The following is a 19,000-nucleotide window of genomic DNA, read 5'->3' as shown; positions in this document are numbered from 1 at the left end:
TTTCCAGTCTAGTTTAAAGATGAATCACGTCATTAGTAGAAGCAACTGCAGAAATCCTTGTTATCTGAGCTGTACATCTCTGTTAAAATATACACTTAGAAATCTGCATTACATGAAAAAAGGCATACCTCAATAACTCGTTCATTGCGATAGCAAGTATTCATCCCACTGCAGGAAACCGAAGAAAGCGGACTTAAATCAGAAACTAGAACAAGACAAAAAATAGCATGAATAACAGATAAAAATCTAAACATATGACACGTGAAGAGTTTTTTTTGCAATGGAAAATGTGATGCAATTCCTCCTCTGATATCCCACCTTAGAAGAGTTCAAAATGTTCTCCATCTCCCATCATTGACGTAGAATGTGCCTCCAGCTATCTGTCTATCTAATCCTAAATTCTGAACAAATACAGTAAGAAAAACAATGAAACAAAAAAACTAAATCATATACTGCTTGACTTAAAAGAAAATGTATCTGATGATCATATACTGAGAGATTTTACAGGAATGGTGGTACAGAATGGTAGCTACAGCAGAAGGCATTCTTGCTGGTCATCTGATACTGTGAGTAGGTATCTGGTATATCTGACTTCATAAAATGTTTTGCAGAGGGTACCTGTTATAAGGCATCCCCACTGGAAAATATAAACATAGCTGAGAGAATGGAGCTAGAGGAATGCCAAAGGGCAACATCTAAAAAGGCTAATTCCTGAAATACTGAAGTGCCAGAGAATGCTCGTGGAATCATGGGACAAGCCATAATGCTTGATGAAAGTGTGACATGACAGCAAAGATCACTGGAAAAATTACTTCACTGGAAATATTTCTAAAGCAAGGAATTAACAGTCACTCTCCTTGTTGTACTTCCCCGATACCAACATTTTCTAATGATGGTAAAGCACTAATTATCTATCTGAAAAGGATTTACGCAGCCACTGCAAATCCTTCTCTGTTTGAAGCAAGTAGCAAAGGAGATACACATCTGGTCAGCCGAAAATTTGTGTACTTGCTTCAGAGAAAATCAGAACTGGTGGTGTTCCTCAAATGTATACATGAATCTCTGTACCATGTAGAATACCCTTTCAAGCAAATTTGGAGTTGAAATTTCTACTTAAAGTAAAAACTGCTCAGAATACACTTTTGGTTCAAAGTGTGATACAGTGTTAATGGTTCTTGGATCTGTTTGGAAGGTTAAACAGAGCTTTCCACAGATGCAACTGCAGCTTGAAGACTGTACCAGAGGAGGTAATAACTACCAGAAAGGCATTTTGCAAGTATCAAACTTCAGAAATGACATATCAATCATAAAGGTAAAGCTGCAAGCAGAAGATGGATACTTCAAAGGCAGGTGTAAAGTAAGACTCCCAATAAGGAACTGTTCAACCAACCAGCTCTGGTCAACAGTTTTATCCTTTATGAACTTGTCAAAAGCATGCTAGTGGCATACCTGATAATCAAGTTCTATAGTTACTTAAGTTAAGTAATAATCACTCGGAAATGACAGACTGTGTCACTATAGGAGTCCTCCCAGCACTGATGGAGATGTCCTCCTTTTATCAGGAAACATCTGACCATGGAATGTCTCTTGTTGATTCAAACATCTCTGATCAAGTAGGAGCAAGGAATCTACGTGAGAACCACAGCCAAGGTAAACACCCACATATTGTGGACTTTTATGCCTTGGACTTTAAGCGTCTTCTGCATTGCAAGACACCTGAGAGTTTGAATACACACCCTTCTCAGCAACCAAAAGGTAGCAAGGATCATTTTCTTTTTCTTCTAAATTTTGTGACAAGGCATGGAATCAAAAAGAACAGTGAAAAGTGCACAGGAATACTACACCTGTCTAATACATCTACCATAGCAGCAGATCCGTGAAGACAGCTCAGTATGACAATTACACTTTAACCAGCTTATTTGTTACACTGATAAAACCAATTTTCCCAAAGATACTAACAACAATGGTGCAATAATCTTATATAAAGACAGCAGTAGTATACTCTCTCTTCAGTTACTCCTGACTAACATTTCCACTGGAATATGTGCACTTGTGACAAATATTTGGTGCCCTTACTTGTAAAGTATAGAAAAACAAAACATATACAACACTAATGCAAGTCTAAAAAGTTTTCAGAAAACATAAAATTAAAATTCACATACGTATATTCATTTGAAAAGGTGAATAAGACAGGAAAGAGGCTTGTTGTTACCTTGAAGAACTGTTTTAAGTATATTACACAACTGCATTGTTTTTTTCAGGGAGGGTCACTTAGTAGTAAATCATAATGTTATCTAGCATCTGCATCAGTACTTTGTTACCCCTAGGAGGTGAAAGTTACAAGACCACCTGTAGTACAGGAGGCAGGGAAAGTTTCTTCAGAATTTATAATGCTCTTCGGGAAGGTAGTAGATTGGAAATAGCTCATGAGACTTATGGTAATCCTTAAATATCGCATCTGTGATACTGTTGTTCTGACACTGTGCAGTAACTGATGGTGAGTTGATATTACCAGAAGACAATTGTCAGCGGTATGGTTCATAGGTTGGTATTAGGCTATCAGCCCTAGTGCTTATACAAGCCTAGCCATAACAATTACCTGGCTATTTCTTCCCACAGTATTTACTTCCCTGGACTCCTGTCTAGCAGGGTGACTGACATGATCCCCGGGGTGAATTTCCCATCTCCCATCCAATCATAAAGGTTCCTTTTGAAGATGGCCAAAGAGGCGTTCTGCTTGACATGTATGGGCAGTCTATTCCAGAGTCTGGGGAGTCTCTGGTCAGGAACCTGTCCCTCCAGCATGTTTTGTTCATTGTGATGACAATGTTTAGATCCCTGGAGCGTGTGTCTCTGAGGGATTGGGATTTCTTTAAGTGTAGCATGTCCAATACCTCTGGGTTTGACATGGCCTTGTATGTTAAGCAGAGATCGCCTTTGAGTAGACGATATGCGATAGAGTATAGGTGGAGTTTTTTTAGATGGTCAGCATACGGCATCTGCTTTAGGCCTGTGATTCTTTTAGTGAGGTATTTCTGTGGCCTTTCCAGTTGTTGCAGATGTCTTGAGAGGTACATACTAAATGGGGCGTTGTATTCTATAATGGGTCTAATGAGGGATGAGTACAGTGGGACAATGACCTCCTTTTTTCTGGATGAAAAGCCCTTAGTGATGAGGTGTGCCACATAGAAGGATTTCCTGACTGTTGTGGCGATGTGGTTATCGAAGGTGAGACCACTGTCCACCTGTGTCCCTAAGTCTCTTATCACAATTTTGGTGTTTAGTGTACTGCCACCTATGTGGTAATTCACGGGTACATGTTTTTTCCCAAAGGGGATAACTATATATTTCTTGGCATTGAGCTTGAGCCCATGGCTCTGGCACCAAGCATCTGTTTCTGTAAGGCCCTTTTGTAGAATATCCACATCATTTGGGGATTCAATAACGACTCCCAGTTTGCAGTCATCTGTGAACTTTGTTAGCCAGAGTCCCTTAGTGTTGGCCTGCACTTCAGAAAAGTAGATGCCAAACAACAGCGGTCCCATGACTGAATCTTGAGGTACTCCACTTGTCACTTGTCTGGAGCTACATTTGGAGTCTGCTACTTTTACAGTGTGGGTTCTGTCAGTAAGCCAGTTGGCAACCCATCGAGTGACATAGGGATTAATGCCCATGGTGTTTATGGTGTTTATGGAATATGGTGATGTGTGAATTCCTGAGATATGTAATCACTGTGCCAAACATATAGTAAAAATTCTGAGGTATGTCAGCAGAAAAAATGTAAGATACTTAGAATCTCAGATATTTTCCATGAGATGCAATTACTTGAATAGGAAGGTGAGCAACTTTAATGTCTATAGCTGTAACGTAAAGTCATCCATAAAAGGGAGGACTGACTTCAGCATCATCATTCTGAACTTTCTCAATAGTACATACATGTTCAGATTTAACAAATCTAGGACTGATCTCAAGAAACTGTCTTTCTTTGGTACAAGAAACAGTATGGTGTAAAACCCTTGTTATTTCTATCAATGTATAACCCAATATATTACTCTTTTCTGTAAAAAATTGTTTCATTAATAGTAAAGCCTATTTCATCTCGGTGATGATGTATGGGACAGTTACTGAATGAGTCATCTGGTAAATCTCTATGGAACAACCTTGAGAACTTGTTTAAAGAACCTATTTCTCTGAAGAGACGTAATCCCAGACAGGCAGATGATACTAAACACTACTTCCCAGGTGTAAAACAGTGGTGGCTGGTGAGAAACTTCAAGCTGAAAACACCAGGAGCTTTTTCTTTCTGCTAGTATGTTCAAAGTATAATGCTTAGACTACCCCTAGTTGTAAGGTTTCTAGGCTCCTTGTTTCGTATAAAAATGTATCTTGCTTATGGAAACTCTTTTGGAGAACTGGGTGTGAGTGGTTGCATGAAACATTTTCTTCTCAGATGACTTTGCTTTACCTTTGCCCTCTAGGTCAGTTATAAGTTCATCTGTTTGCTGTCCAAATAGCAGACATAGAAAAAATGAATTGAAAAGTTGTCCTTTGACACCCTCAAGGTAACTTTCAGATCTACACCATGTCTGCCTTCTTGGAACTATTCCAGCATAGTAAACCTGGATGATGTGATGATGTGTGTGTGTGTGTGTGTGTGTGTGTGTGTGTGTGTGTGTGTGTGTGTGTGTGTGTGTGTGTGTGTGTGTCCCTATCAGTTGACTGAGTTTTCAGAAACTCTAAGTTCATATGGTCGAGACCATATGATCGAGTTTTTGAAAAAAAGAAGTTATGTCTTACCATAATGTTCCATCTGTGTTGTCGATCTTCACTTATCCTTGACTGTGGGTTCAGTTCCGAATCTTGTAATCGACTCGGCCATTATTTCAGCTCAGTCTCTCCAAAAACTCTTGCGCTAAGCTCTATCCATAATGCTCCTCACAAGATTACCTCAGATCGAGCTTGCTGATGTTGTCAATCTTCACTTAATCCTTGACTGTGAGACAGAGTCCCCAGCTACCTAAATCTTGGTAGGTCTCATGGAAGAATATTCCTGAGCACCTTCGAGCCAAATGATGCTCGTCCCCTAGAGACCAGATCCAGCTTGTATTGCAAAACAAAACATATGAGGAGATGTCCATGTAGCTGCTGCACAAATATCGTCTATAGAAGCTCTATCATGAAAAACTGCAGAAGTGGCTATTGCTCTTGTTGAATGTGCTTTAACAGGTCCTGATAGTCACAGTTTCCTTTTGTTATAAACGAAAGTTATGCAGTCCCTAAGCCATTTACTAGAGTAACTTTAGAAACTGGTTTTCCCATAGCAACTGAAGAAAAAGAAAGTTTCTAATTTCTTTTGTTCTGTGAAGGTAGAAACATAATTGACTACGCACATCTAGTAAATGTAGACAATATTCCCCTTTACTTGAGAAGTTGGGAAAGAAAGCTGGGAGCTGTAGAGTCTGGTTTTGGATACTATCTTTGGTAAAAAAAAGGATTTCTTCACAAGAAGACCCTGTCTTTATGAAAAATTAGATAAGGAGGTTTGCAAGATAAGGCTTGTATCTCAGATATCCTCCTGGCAGAAGTAATAGCTATCAAGGATAAAGTTTTCCAGGACAAGAACTTCAGATTGCAGTTTGAAGAAGGTTCAAAAGGGGAATGAATTAGAGACTGAAGTACCAGATTCAAGTCCCAAAGTGCAGAGGGTTCTTTATATGGAGGTCTGAGCATTAAGGTTCCTTTCAGATCTGATGAAGTTTGTCTACTTGCAGACGAAATCATATGTTTTTTATTGTTGCTATTGATTTTCATTAAAGGATTTGGCTCCAACCAGGTGAACAGTGATTTTTTACTAGTTTCCTTTCAGAAAGGCTTTGCAAAGTTTTTAGGACATCTCCCATTTAAACCAGTATGAAAGTTTGAAATTGCAGCTAAATGCACTCGAATAGTAGAGGCAGATGCTCCTGTTTCAAAAAGCAATGTTAAGAATTCCAGGACTTTATTGATTGATGCTGAATAAGGGTCAAGGTTAGTCTCTGATGCCCATTTAGAAATTTTATGACACTAGTTGTGATGCTTGTGCACTGGCTCAGCAATCAGGGAGCCTTAATCATCACCACTAACACCAGTGAGGTGCATTCACATAGGGGAGGATAACAAATACACACAAAGTAAAGTACAATTTCTCTTAATAACACATATAGACCACAGTCAGTCTGGGGCTGCTTTCTCTCCAGATTCCCAATAAGACTTCCCACTGGCATAGTTATAGGGTCCAGATCTCAGCCTAGTGGGCAAGCTAAAACCTCCAGCATCCTCTCTGTCCAACCAGTGCTTTGTGTCCGTGCCCAAGTAGCTGACACACACACACTTTGAGATATGAGTTATATACAAACACAGAGACACTCCTGGGGAAGGCTGGCACAGATTCTCCAGCTGTGCCCCCTTTCTGCCCAGTCTAAAAGGTAGCACCAGCTGCCACCACCCACTAATATCAACTACTAAAAAGGCCCTTAACAAAGGGTGTCCAAGTATTACTATGCAATATTATTATCCGAATGGTAAGTGTGACTGAATGGCAAAGCTGATTGGAGTGACTTGGACAGTATCACTACATACATGCAATGTACTCTAGAGCTTAAATTATCTCTACATAAAACAGCCACACTTGAAAGGTTTAAAAATATTTAATAATAAATAATAAAAACACAAGACAATACTTCTTATTACACAGTGCTTGCCAAGAGTTCAGAGACCGCACAGAAATACTTAAAATAATACAGTAGGAAAGTTCTGACATCAATACAGAAAAAAATCTAATCTTCCTATTTCCTAGCTATATCTAAGAGAGAACACAGTTCTAAAATAAACTTACATATAGAGCATAGGCAGAGTGCTGGTGATGTTGGATGTTCTCAAGACAAATGCTAAATGTTCTGAGTCTCTCTGTCCTTAAATTGATAACACAGTACCACTGACTCATTTCAGATTGCATTATTATTTTCTGTTTCATGGGCTAACAGAAGCTCAGAGTGTAACAGCCCCTTTTGATCTTGCACCTGGTCAGAAAGCTACACAATAAAATACATTATTCATGCAAATTCTAGCAATTAACTCTAGTCTCAACACAAAAGCAAGAATTCCATCACCCAGACATCTCGGATCCGGGTTTTGTGATCAAACAATTATACAATGCTTGACTTATCAGCTTTCCTACAGCAGAGTGCACTGTTGTTACATTTTTGCAGTTCCACATTTAACACCATTTTCTTCCATTTAAGAGAACAAGCCTGTGGCTTATATTAATATTTACAAATGACAGAATTATCTACAAAATTCTGTCTGGCAAAGCTGGCAGCCTTCACCTATCTTCACACTTGTTAAAGTACAATCTCCTAGTCGAAGGTTTATGGTAGGCCAGAATGATTTGTTGAACTTGGGAATAGGGAGAAGAATGCCTGGCAATCATCGGAACTGGAGAAGACATGCAGTGAGCTTGAGGTTCTGAAGATTTGGATAAATTAGTCCATCTGGATGGGAGAATAGGTCTGGAGTTGGTCCAGTGTCCAAGGTTTCTGAATTAGATGGGGCCAAAGAAAGAAAAAACATAACTGTGAAGGCCAGAAGGGGGCAATGAGAATTATTCTGTTCTTTGACCTGTTGCCTTTCTTCAGAAACTGGGATATTAAAGGAATTGGGAGAAATGCATAGAATAGCCCAGGGGGCCAATCTTGTAGGACAGCATCTCTCGCTGACTCCCCTGGAGGGGGGATCAGGGCAAAGTAGCTGCTGCACTTTTTTTCAGGGAGGATGCAAATAGATTGCAGCAAGGCTGGCCCCCAGTGGCAGAATACCTTTTCTGCTACCAATGGATTGAGAGACCACTCATGAGGCATTAGGATACACCCACTCAATTTGTCCGCAATCGCATTGGAGTTCCCCAGAATATGCACTGCAATTAGAAAGTGGTTGGATGAAATCTCCCATTGCCATACTCTGAGAGCTTCTTGACAAAAAGGATAAGATCTGGTTCTCCCTTGCTTGTTGATGTACCAGACTACTGACATGTTGTCTGTTTGAATCGCAATCGGTCCCAAGGGGCGGGTTTCTTGGAATGCTTGCAATGCTAAGAGCACTGCCCTAATCTCCAGAACACTGATATGCAAATAGGCCTCCAAGTGGGACAAAGTGCTTGGACTGTCTTTCCTAGATAATACCTCTCCACCCTATCTGGGATGCACCTGTGGTCACTATGGCTTTGGGCTGAGGAGGGAAAAAGGGTCTGTCTGACAACATTTCAATGGAATTAAGCCAATAACTCAGGTCTCTCTAGCATAAATTGGTGATCATTATCAGGTGGGACACTGGTTGATTTAATAAGGACTGTTGGGATGCCAGGAGCCATTGAAGAATTTGCATGTGATACCTCACAAGCAGAACTAAAATGATGGAAGCTGCCATTGACCCAAGTGTTTGTAACAACAGTCTTGTAGTCACCTTTTTGCTGTGATTAATTTGGCTGATTTGCAATCTTATTCTTTGAATTCTGTGTACAGGAAGAGACACAATGCCCATGTTTAGGTTTAGCATCATTCCTATGAATTCCAACTGCTGTGCGGCTCAGGTGGGATTTTTCATAGTTTATAGTGATTTCCAGCAAGGAACAAGGTTGAATAACAGAGTTTCTTGCCTGTAGTAGTAGATGCCTGGTAGGAGCAGTGAGGAGCCAGTCATCTAGGTATGGAAACATGCAGAATCCTAACAGTCTGAAGTGAGCTGCTACCATTGCCTTGTATTTGGTGAACACCCTGGGGGCTGTGGTGAGAACAAAGGGCAGGGCTCTGAATTGGTAATGACTGGCTCCCAGCCAGTAGTGCAGGAATCATCTGGATTGCTTGTCCATTTTTATGTGGTAATATGCATCTTGAAGATCTATTGAGCACGTCCAATCATCTCTTCCTAAGAATGGGAGTATAGACTGAACCGTGACCATCAGGAATTTGGTTTGTTGAAAAGATTTGTTCAATGGCTGAGATCCAAAACTGGTCTCTAATCCCATTTTCTTTGGCATGAAAAAGAACCTTGAGTAATATCCAGATGCTGTCTGGTCTGGTGGGACTGCTTGGATCGATCTTTGAATGAGTAGTTTTTGAATTTGTAAGACTGCTGCATCCCTGTGACTGGGTGAAACATCTGGGATTCTTTTCAATTTCTTCATTTCTTCTGAGAAAGGAATATTGTAACCTCTGGTTATAATCCTCTGCAGCCAGTTGCCTATTGTTATCCTTAGCCAGGCAGATTGGTGCAGGGATAATCATCCCCTGACTGCCTCCAGAGGACAGCAATCTGGTCTTCTTTCAGGAGCGCTGATCAGAGTTACCAGGGAAAGAATACCTGGAAAGTACAGTTGTGTACACTTATCATAAATGTACATGTTCGAGTGCATTCACTGTTGCAGTCATTACATTTGGGTAATCTGCTGGCAGGTTGCCCTCAGTCAGCCTGATTAACAAAGTCTTGGGTCCTGCATCAGTTGCTGTCCCTTCTTCCATGATGTCAGGTCGTCAGGGGTATAAAATATGCAGCCGACGCCATTACATCAGTTTTTCTTGCCCCAGATGTTAGGTGCCCCCCAAATGGGGAGCAAAATAAAATTAAAAACACAAAAATATACCTCCAATCAAAAGCAAATACACCAAAAAGGCTTTTAAGCATAGTAAAAGAAAGTAGAGGTATAGTAAGAGAAAAACAGGGGGCTGGAGGGAGGGTAACCAGGACTGCAACAGTGAATACACTCGAACATCTACAACTTTACTATGTTCTTCGTGTTCACTGTTGCAGTCATTACATTTGGGTAGATTCCCAAAGCTATGTTTGGGAGAATGGGTTTATACAGCATTAGAACCAGCTATAAGGCCCTGCAAGACAGCAGTGGCAAAGCCAGCTTTGGATTTAGAGAAAACTGGTAAATGATAATGCTTGGTGAAAGTATGAACTGAACTCCAGGTAGCAGCTTCTAGAAGATCCCTGATAGAACACCTCTGAGAAGGGCTGCAGAAGTAGATGCAGCCCTGGTGGAATGGGATCTGATCCCCTGGGGGATAGGTTTTCTATGGTGTGTATAGCAGAAATGAATGCAATAGCTTATCCATTTAGAAATGGTTTGTTTTGAAATAGCCTTCCCCTCTGCCCCTGCAGAAAATGCTACCAGCAGTTGTTCAGATTTTCTTAGAGGTTTAGTCCTGTCCAAGTAGAATCTAAGCTGTCTGTGCACATCCAATGAATGCATAATCCATTCCCCTTTGTTCTGTGGATTGGGAAAAAAAGTTGGCAAATGAATGGACTGATCAAGAGCCACACTGGATACCACCTTGAGCATGAAGGATGGATTGGTCCTGAGTGACAACCTGTCCGCATGAAAGATGATGAAAAGCTCCACTGCCATAAGGGCCTGTAATTCAGATATCCTTCTAGCTGAAGTGATTGCTAAAAGGAAGGCTGTTTTTCAAGAAAGAAATTTTAAGTCTGCAGTAGCAGCTGGCTCGAAAGGAGGTAGAGTGAGTTTCTCCAATACAAAGTTAAGGTCCCAGGCAGGGGTTGGAGCTCTCCTGGGTGGTCTCAAGTTTTTGGCCCCTCTGAGGTACTGTTTGAGAAGAGTATGAGAGAAGAGGGGAGGCTCTGTGTTATAATGAGCTGAAATGGCTGAGGCGTGGAATTTAATGGAGGAAAAAGACAGGCCCTTGTGAAGCATCTCAGTTAAGTATTGCAAAAGCTGAGGTAAATTGGGCGCTGCTGAGCTCATCCCTTGAGATTGATTCCAGGCACAGAATCTTTTCCATTTGTCAGCATAAGATTTTCTAGTACTAGGTCTTCTCGCCTCCAAGATGACATACATCACAGGTTTGCTGAGGGATGCTAAGGGTGAATTTAAGTGATTAGCCAAGCTGCAAGGTTCAATGTTGGAAGCTGAAGGTGCAGAATTTGGTTCTCCTGCTGAGACAGTAATGAAGGTGTCTGAGGCAGGTTGCCATGGAGAAATTTGTGACACACTGTGCAGGAGTGGGTACCAGTGTTGGCGTGGCCAGTCTGGAGCAATCAAAATCATTTTTGGTTTGTCCTGTTTGACTTTTAGCAGAACTCTGGAGAGCAGAGGCAGAGGGGGAAAGGTGTAGATTGATAGATTTTTCCAGCTGAAGGACAGAGCATCCACTTTCCAGGCTTTTTTGTGAGGAGTTCTTGTGCAAAATTTGTTCAACTGGTAGTTTTTGGGGGAGGCAAATAGATCTATGTCTGGGCTCCCCCATTTGCTTGTCAACATGTTGAAAATCCGTGGTTCCAGTTTCCATTCGTGTGGGTCCATGAGATTTCTCCTTAGTCCGTCTGCCAGTGTATTCAGTTTTCCTGGCAGGAATTGAGCTTGTAGTTGCACTTGGCAGCTCAAGGTCGTGTTTCACAATGCCATGGCTAGTCTGCAGAGGGGGTAGGAATGTGTACCCCCCTGCTTGTTTATGTACCACATAACCGTGGTGTTGTCTGTCTTTACCAGTAGTTGTCCTGGATGAATGTAGTCCTTGAAGGCTGTCAAAGCATTCTGTACAGCTAACATTTCTTTTTGATTGATATGTAGGTGTATTTGATTTGGGCTCCATTCACCCTGAATGCACTTCCCTGCCAGGTGTGCCCCCCATGCATAGTCTGAGGTGTCTGTATTTAGGGTTTGGTCGGCAGGGGGTAGTGTGAATGGCAGTCCCTTGTTTAGGTGGCAGGCCTCTGCCCACCATAGGAACTCTAGGCATAGGCAAGGTATGATAGGAATCATTGTTTCCAGGCTGTGACAATGTTGACTCCATAGACTCTTTAAATACCACTGAAGTTTCCTCATATGCAGTCTTGCATATGGAATTAGAAGAATGCAGGAGGCCATGAACCCCAAGGCTTGCAGTATTTGTCTTGCAGATAGCAGGGTTTTTGTGGCCACTTGTTTGAAGTAAGTTACCAAATGAATTTGATTTTCTGGCATGAAGAAAACCATCTGGGCAGTTGTATTCAACTTGTACCCGGGAATGTAATCTGCTGAGAGGGTACCAGTTGTAATTTATTTTTGTTTATGGTGTACCCTAGACAAGTTAGAACATCTTTTTACAAATGCCAGATGATTTATAAGCATGTCCTGGTTTTCTGCCTGAATTAGACAATCGTCCAGGTATGGATATATTTGAATATTTCTTTGCCTGCAAAATGCAGTTACTGAATCCAGGCACTTTGTGAATACCCTGGGCGCAGTAGACAAGCCAAAGGGCAGTGCAGAGAACTGATAACGCAAGAAGCCTGCTTGGAAGCGTAGGTATCTTCTGCAAGATTCCCTGATTGGGATATGCAGGTAGGCTTCTTTTAAATCTAGAGTTGCCAACCAGGCATCCTTGCCTAGCATAGGAAGTAACTGATGAAGAGTCAGCATCTTGAATTTTGGAATGTCCAGAAAGGTGTTTAGAGTAGACAGGTCCAGAATTGGACGCCATGAATTGTCTTTTTCTGGGTACCAGGAAAAGCCTGGAATAGAAACCTTGTCCCTTTTCCTCTTCTGGTACCAGTTGAATAGCCCCCAAGTTTAAGAGAGAAAGTACTTGTTTCTGAGCCTCTGTCCACTGATTTGGGGACAGGTCTGGCCACCCGTTTGGTGTTGGCAATGTGTGGAAATGAAATCTGTATCCCTGGGACACTATATTTAAAACTCATTTGTCCTGGGTTATGAGTTCCCAGTTTTTGCATGAAGAGCAATCTTTCCCCCCAAAGGGGCAGCTAAAAGGTAAGTGCTTGGTAATTTTAAAGGAAAGTCATTGAGACTGTTTACCATAGGGAGGTGTCTTGTTATTTCCAGATTTGGAAGTGGAGGCCCCCCATTGCTTAGTTCTGAGAGTCCCTTGGGACTGAAACCTGGTGAGTTTGGTGTGTCTGGGTTTGGCTTGAGTGGATCTAGGAGGAGCTGGAAAGGACCAATTCTTAGTAGGCCAGTGCCTACTAAATCTTGGAGGTTGCACTTGTAAGAAATCTTTCACAGTTTGCATAGATTTAGCTTTACCTTCCATCTTTTTTAGAACTTCTTCAGCCTTATTGCCAAACAGGCGGTCCTGATTTAAAGGAGCATCCAACAATTTTGCTTTAACATGATCAGGCAGAGATTGCTCCTTAAGCCAAGCATGCCTTCTAAGCACAGACACAGTAACAGCAGCCCTGCAAGAGGCCTCTAAAGAATAAAAAACACATTGCAAAGTATGTTTTCCAACTTGTTCAGCTGAATGCAGTAAATCCTGTAAATCTTTATTTTCCACACAATCAGAAATCAACATAATTTTCTGTTTAAGCAGTCCCATAATAAGCTGTTGATATTTTAGCATATGAAATTGGCAGTTTAAAGCTCTGATTGCCAAGGTTGCAGAAGTATAAACCTTTTTACCCCATGTATCCAGTGCCCTGGTGTTTCCATCAGAAATAATATGATTTTTAGGAGTAGAAGCCTTAATGCCCTTGGGCTCCTGAGAAATGGTTTCTGGGTCTGCAACAGGATTTTTGAAAAGGAACTTGTGGGACTCAGGAACCCTGTAGTATCTGCCAGGTTTACTAGGAGCCAGAGGCAGGGAATCAGTGGCTATACTGGATTCCGAAAACACATCATCAACAATGTCTAGTACACAAGGTATAGCCAAAGGCCTATGCTGTGGTAGAAGAAGGAAATCCCTAATCCTTTTTTTAGATTCAGAAAATTCCTGACTTTCCCAGTGGAAATGCTCCCTTAAGGTATGTAAAGTTTCCCCAAAAGAAAAGTCCTCAGGAGGGGAAGCAGAGGGAATGGAATCCTCTGCATCAGAATCCTCATAAGTAGGAATGGACAAATCATGGTCATTGGAAGAATTAGAAGAAACAGAGTCCTGATCAGAAGGTTCATAGACAAGCTCAATCCTAGGCCTCTTAGAAGGGGGGGGTTGACTAACCCTGATTAGAGTGATAAGATCTTCAGCCATTTTGATCATTTGTTTTTTAGGCATAGGGTCCTGAACATGTGGCCAGGGCATTGTTTTTTTAGACATAGATCGAAATTTAGGCCTTAGAATAGAAGGTGAAGTCAGTTTAATACGCAAGTCTGTAGGCCTGAATACACCCTCAGAAGCTGGTGCCTGCACAGCGGCTCTGGACCCATCAAAGGTAGAGACATCCACGGGTTCCATAAGTGAAGCATCTCGCGGCATACTGGACTCCGAATGGGTCTCAGTAGAGGCCTGCTAGTCAGAAGAAGCGGGTATCAGGGGCTGCGAAAGCGCCTCACTGAGTACCAGTGAACTGGCGACTGGCTTAGGAGAAGCGTCGTCGGCAGTTTTGGACTTCAACGGCCTGCTTCTGTCTTTTTCTTTGTGTTTTTTTGGAATTCCTTTAGTTGGATGGCTAACCAATGTCATTTCTGGATAACTAAAGCAAGAACTGAAATATTTAGAGGCAAAAATGTACTGACGACAGATAGTGCGCTGATTAAATAAAGCAAAAAACTGACAGCAAGGTACATCGTGGTCAGGGCCTAGGCAAGGAATACAGTACAAATGAAAATCTTTATGAGGTATTTGCTTCCCACAAGTAATGCAGTTATTAACTTTTACTGACATTGGTAAGGAGCAAGAAAAAGCTTCCCCAATGGGGTACTTAGCTTTAAGTTGAAGACTTTGGTTCTGAAACTCGAAAATGAAAATTTCAGGAGTCGGCTGACCGACACTTGCGAACTGCTTCTGCTTCTAGCACCGCACGGCAAGAAAGACTGATGTAATGGCATCGGCTGCATGTTTTATACCCCTGACGACCTGACGTCATGTAAGAAGGGACAGCAACAGACGCAGGACCCAAGACTTTATTAATCAGGCTGACTGAGGGCAACCTGCCAGCAGATTACCCAAATGTAATGACTGCAACAGTGAAACACGAGGAACATCCCTGATTCTGCGAGCCACCTCTGCCTCATGTGTGGTATCTTCTGTTGTTACTCTCACCTCTGCCCCGGTGAAAAGCATTGCCACATGAGTCCTGGAAAGGCCCTTTCAACTTCTCGAACCATAGTTTCCCACTTCTCTGGTTCCTGGAGTAAGGTCATTGAGGAGTGGAAAAGCATAGACCTGTGGCAGAAAGAGTATTTCCATCTTTCTCACATCTGGCCATGGTGTCTTTAACTTTGGGACCAAAAAGGGATGTTCCATCAAATGGACCACTGATGAAAGAAGACTTAAATGGCTCCACAAACTCACATAAGCGCATCCAGGCATGTCTTCTAATGACTACGCCTGAACCCGCTCCCTCATTATCCCTTCGGCAGCATGCACAATTAGCCTCATGGACAAGTTGGAAATAGAATCTGGGGTTGCTAGCTGAGAAGTTATTTTGTCTCAGACTCCTTCATCTACTGTTCCTGTCAGAGTATCTGATAGTTCTTTTATCAGATCTCATTGAAGTCTCGTGAAATGTGCCATGTTATTCAAGGACATTAGTGCAAAGGTTGATGAAGCATATATGTGTTTCCCAACTCTGTTCAACATCCTGCACTCTTTATTAGGAGGATGGATAGTAGGACTTTCATTAGCAAGTTCCTTCTTAGTGGCTGCTGCTACCACCATGGCATCTACTGGTATTCCCTTCGCCCAATGTTGCTGATCCTGATAGGCTGACAGAATGTGGTATGGTCTCTTTGGCAATGGCTCAATAGAAACAGGTATTTTCCAAGCCCACTTAGCAATCAATTTAATGAGATCATCAGCAGGTGGAGAGATCCAAGAGGTAGAGGGTTGGGCAAGAAAAGTCTCCAGGTATACTGATTCCTCTGAAGAAGGTTGGAGGGAAGTCCAGCCACCCTTCTGTTTTAGAATCTCTGGAATGTCTCCAAAGGAGACATCTTCTGGGAGTGACTTTGGAGAACCTTCCCTTTCTTTGAAATCAGTATCTTTAGCATAAGACTTTTCAGGGGAGTCTAAGTGCTTCCTCTTGCACTTTCTCTTCATGGGTTCCTCTTTGGTGGGATGGGCCAAAGAGGTTTCTGAAGAGGATATAACCCCTGAGGTTAGATCCTGAGTCTTCTGTGCCCATTGTCCAAAGATATACACTGGGGAAAGCTCTAGTCAAGGGGAAGAACAGGACATTTAGTTCAATGAAAAAGGCATAGGCTGTTTGCCCACAGTAGCCAAGGTCTTCTCCATGGCCTAGAAGGCAGGCCTCCCCATAGAGGAATGGGAGCCCAGAATTGAAATAGACTCCTTTAAAACCATGGTGCCACCCTGCACTGAGGAGGGCACCTCCAAAGTCAAAGCCAGTGTCGTGTTTACATGTGCCGATGCCCCAAGGAGCATGGATGGCTCCAAAGACACTGGAGTGGAACCATGACCCCTGGAACTGGCAAGGAAGCTCTGACCCCAGAAGGTCTTTGGATCTGACAGCACCAAAGAACTCCAGGCAGTTATTGGTGCCAGAGAAGAAGCTCTGACCAGCACCAATAAAGTCTAAGCCGGAAAGGTCAGAACCGGGTACTCCAAAGGCTGAGCTGGAGTCAGAGGAGGAACATAAACTGGTGTAGTAATTGGCAATGTTCCAGAGCCACAAATGCTAGGAACCAAAGTAGGAGGTAATCCCCTCGCCGGCAGGAGCTGTTCCACCAATCTCATGATATCACATTCTGTTAGATTCTTGGTGGACTGGACTGAAGAAACCAATGGAGATCTGGGAGAATGTCTTTCCAGACAGGACTTGGAGGATGGTCAAGGAAAGGATCCACAGATGGAGAATATCTTGCTCACGGCCTGTCCTTGAAGGAAAATTCCTTCGGTTCCAAGACAGTGGGAACTGAGGGTTTAGATGGCACCAAATTGGAGGAATCCAAAATAATTGTCGGAGCCGATGTAGTCAGTGCAGAGACTGGCACTGATGGCACCGAAGATTCAAATACTTTTCCTGTCAATTCTGAGGAAGCTATGTGAACCATGGAAGTTCTGAGAAGTTTAGCAGGCGGTTCTGACAAAGTTGTCAGAACTAAATGGCTACTCTTCGATTTTTCTTGTTTGCTGGAAGAGGAAGAAGAGGAAGAGAAGCTGACATCAGTTTTATATTTGGATGATGCAGATAAGGCCTTGTCAAAATCAGATTTTAAGAGTCCTTTCAAAATTAACTTGTTTTTCTGGACTACTAGGGTCCGGTGACTAAAACTGTGACAAATGGCACAGTCTTCCTGAAGATGCACCGGGCCCAAGCAGTAGACACGGTGAGAATGTCTGTCTGAGTTAGGCAATTATCTACCACACTTCTGGCATCTTTTGAAGCCAGAAGTTCCTTTAAACTTTGCCGTCATAGTAGAATGTTGACACACATGCAGGAAAGGCAGAAAGGAGCAGAGCAGAAGAAAGTTTTTTGTTTTTTTTTAAATATAACTTAGATAAAGGGGAAAAGAATTGCACCAACAATGGTATGTAAGAAATACTGTAGTGGCAAAGGGGGAAGAAGAACCAACAATGGTACAGAAAATTTACCGAGTAGGTAAAAGAAAGAGAAAGTAAAGATTAACAATGATAGACACTAAAGAGTTACGTATATTAGAGGAACTGGGTAGTTGAAAAAAGGGAAATGGTTTAATAGAGAATTTTATAAGAAAACGTACAGTTTTGAAAAGCTGTCACTCGAGAACTCTGAGGAAAAAGACACATCTGACACTGAGAAGCAGTAAACAAGATCTAAGGTAATCTTGTGAGGAGCATTATGGGTAGAGCTTAGCTCAAGAGTTTTTGGAGGGCATGAGCCCAAACAACAGCTGAGTCGGTTTCGAGATTCAGAACCAAAAACACAGTCAAGGATTAAGTGAAGATTGACAACATCAGATCTTAAAGCTTTGGATGGAGATCACGGTACAGCAAGGATTAGGACATTTACCCTTTTCTTCACTGTAGTGCGATCTCGGAGTTTTATATATAATTTGCATAGGGGTGCGGCATAAAAAGTAGACTTTTGTGTGTGTGAGTTTTTTTTTTTTTTGATGTTTGAGTTTTCAGAAACTCGATCATATAGTCTCATCTGTATGAATTTCGAATTTCTGAAAACTCGATCATCTGACATAGATCTATATATATATATATATATATATATATATATATATATATATATATATATTTATAGCACCATAAACAAATTTCAGTGCAAGTGCATTATTTATTTATTTATTTGCATTTTGTTTAACTGGAAAGTCCACTGGGCCATAGAAAACCCATTTTCAGTGGAGGCCCAGGGTGAAAAGCTCCACAGTATAAGAAATTAACAGTCTGTATTACAAAATTGAATACAATGAATACAAAAATGAATATGTACAAAAACAAGTTTGCAATATAAAAAATAAAAATCCATACAAAGAACACAAAGAATAAGTATGTACAAAATATGAGAGAAATTTAGAGTAGTATAAGCTGAAAAATGGTACAGATTAAGGAATCACATAGTGTACTATCCTTATAAAGTCTTATTTACAGAAGTATTATCTCTCTATCTACTGAAGGATTCTCACATACAAGGAAGAGAGGAAAAAAGAAAAAAGTTATGCTTCATAAGAAATAGGTGTACACTTTCTGGGGGGGGGGGGGTTAGAACAGGTACACTTCCAGCTTAAGCATAGGTGGTTGTGAAGGGAAATCTTGAAATAGGTGGGATTTTGAGGTGCTCTAATGGATAGGGGCAGAGAGTTCCAGTTTTAATAAGAATAAATCTACGACACTGTCAAGGAACACACCAGCCGTTTATTAAACATACAATGTACTAAGCGCTTTCACCCATCATTTTATTGGGCTTCATCAGAGTAAAGTATATCAAACAAAGCTTCCCTTAAACAGTCAGCTTATAATCAATTAAAATGTCATGTGACTAGCTTATTAAACTATTAATCAATATACTTTTTAAACCAAATAAAACAAGCGAAGTAGGGGCAGATGTTCTGATAAGTATA

At 41.5% G+C, this 19,000-nt stretch overlaps 1 protein-coding gene across 2 annotated transcripts in view; it reads right to left on the bottom strand.

Annotated features, from left to right (window-relative positions):
* The window catches only part of LOC122796386 (zona pellucida binding protein), a 944,481-nt gene that overhangs the window by 233,174 nt on the left and 692,307 nt on the right, over positions 1-19,000 (bottom strand). For both annotated transcript variants that reach the window (XM_044064828.1, XM_044064827.1), the window contains exon 6: positions 129-205. In XM_044064828.1, coding sequence (XP_043920763.1) covers positions 129-205 — 77 coding nt within the window. The remainder of the gene's footprint in view (positions 1-128; positions 206-19,000) is intronic.

The sequence above is a fragment of the Protopterus annectens genome, chromosome 3.part0, assembly GCF_019279795.1.
Source record: "Protopterus annectens isolate FY-2018-M chromosome 3.part0, PAN1.0, whole genome shotgun sequence".
Classification (NCBI taxonomy): Eukaryota; Metazoa; Chordata; order Ceratodontiformes; family Protopteridae; genus Protopterus; species Protopterus annectens.
This window is presented reverse-complemented; position numbering and strand designations above follow the sequence as displayed.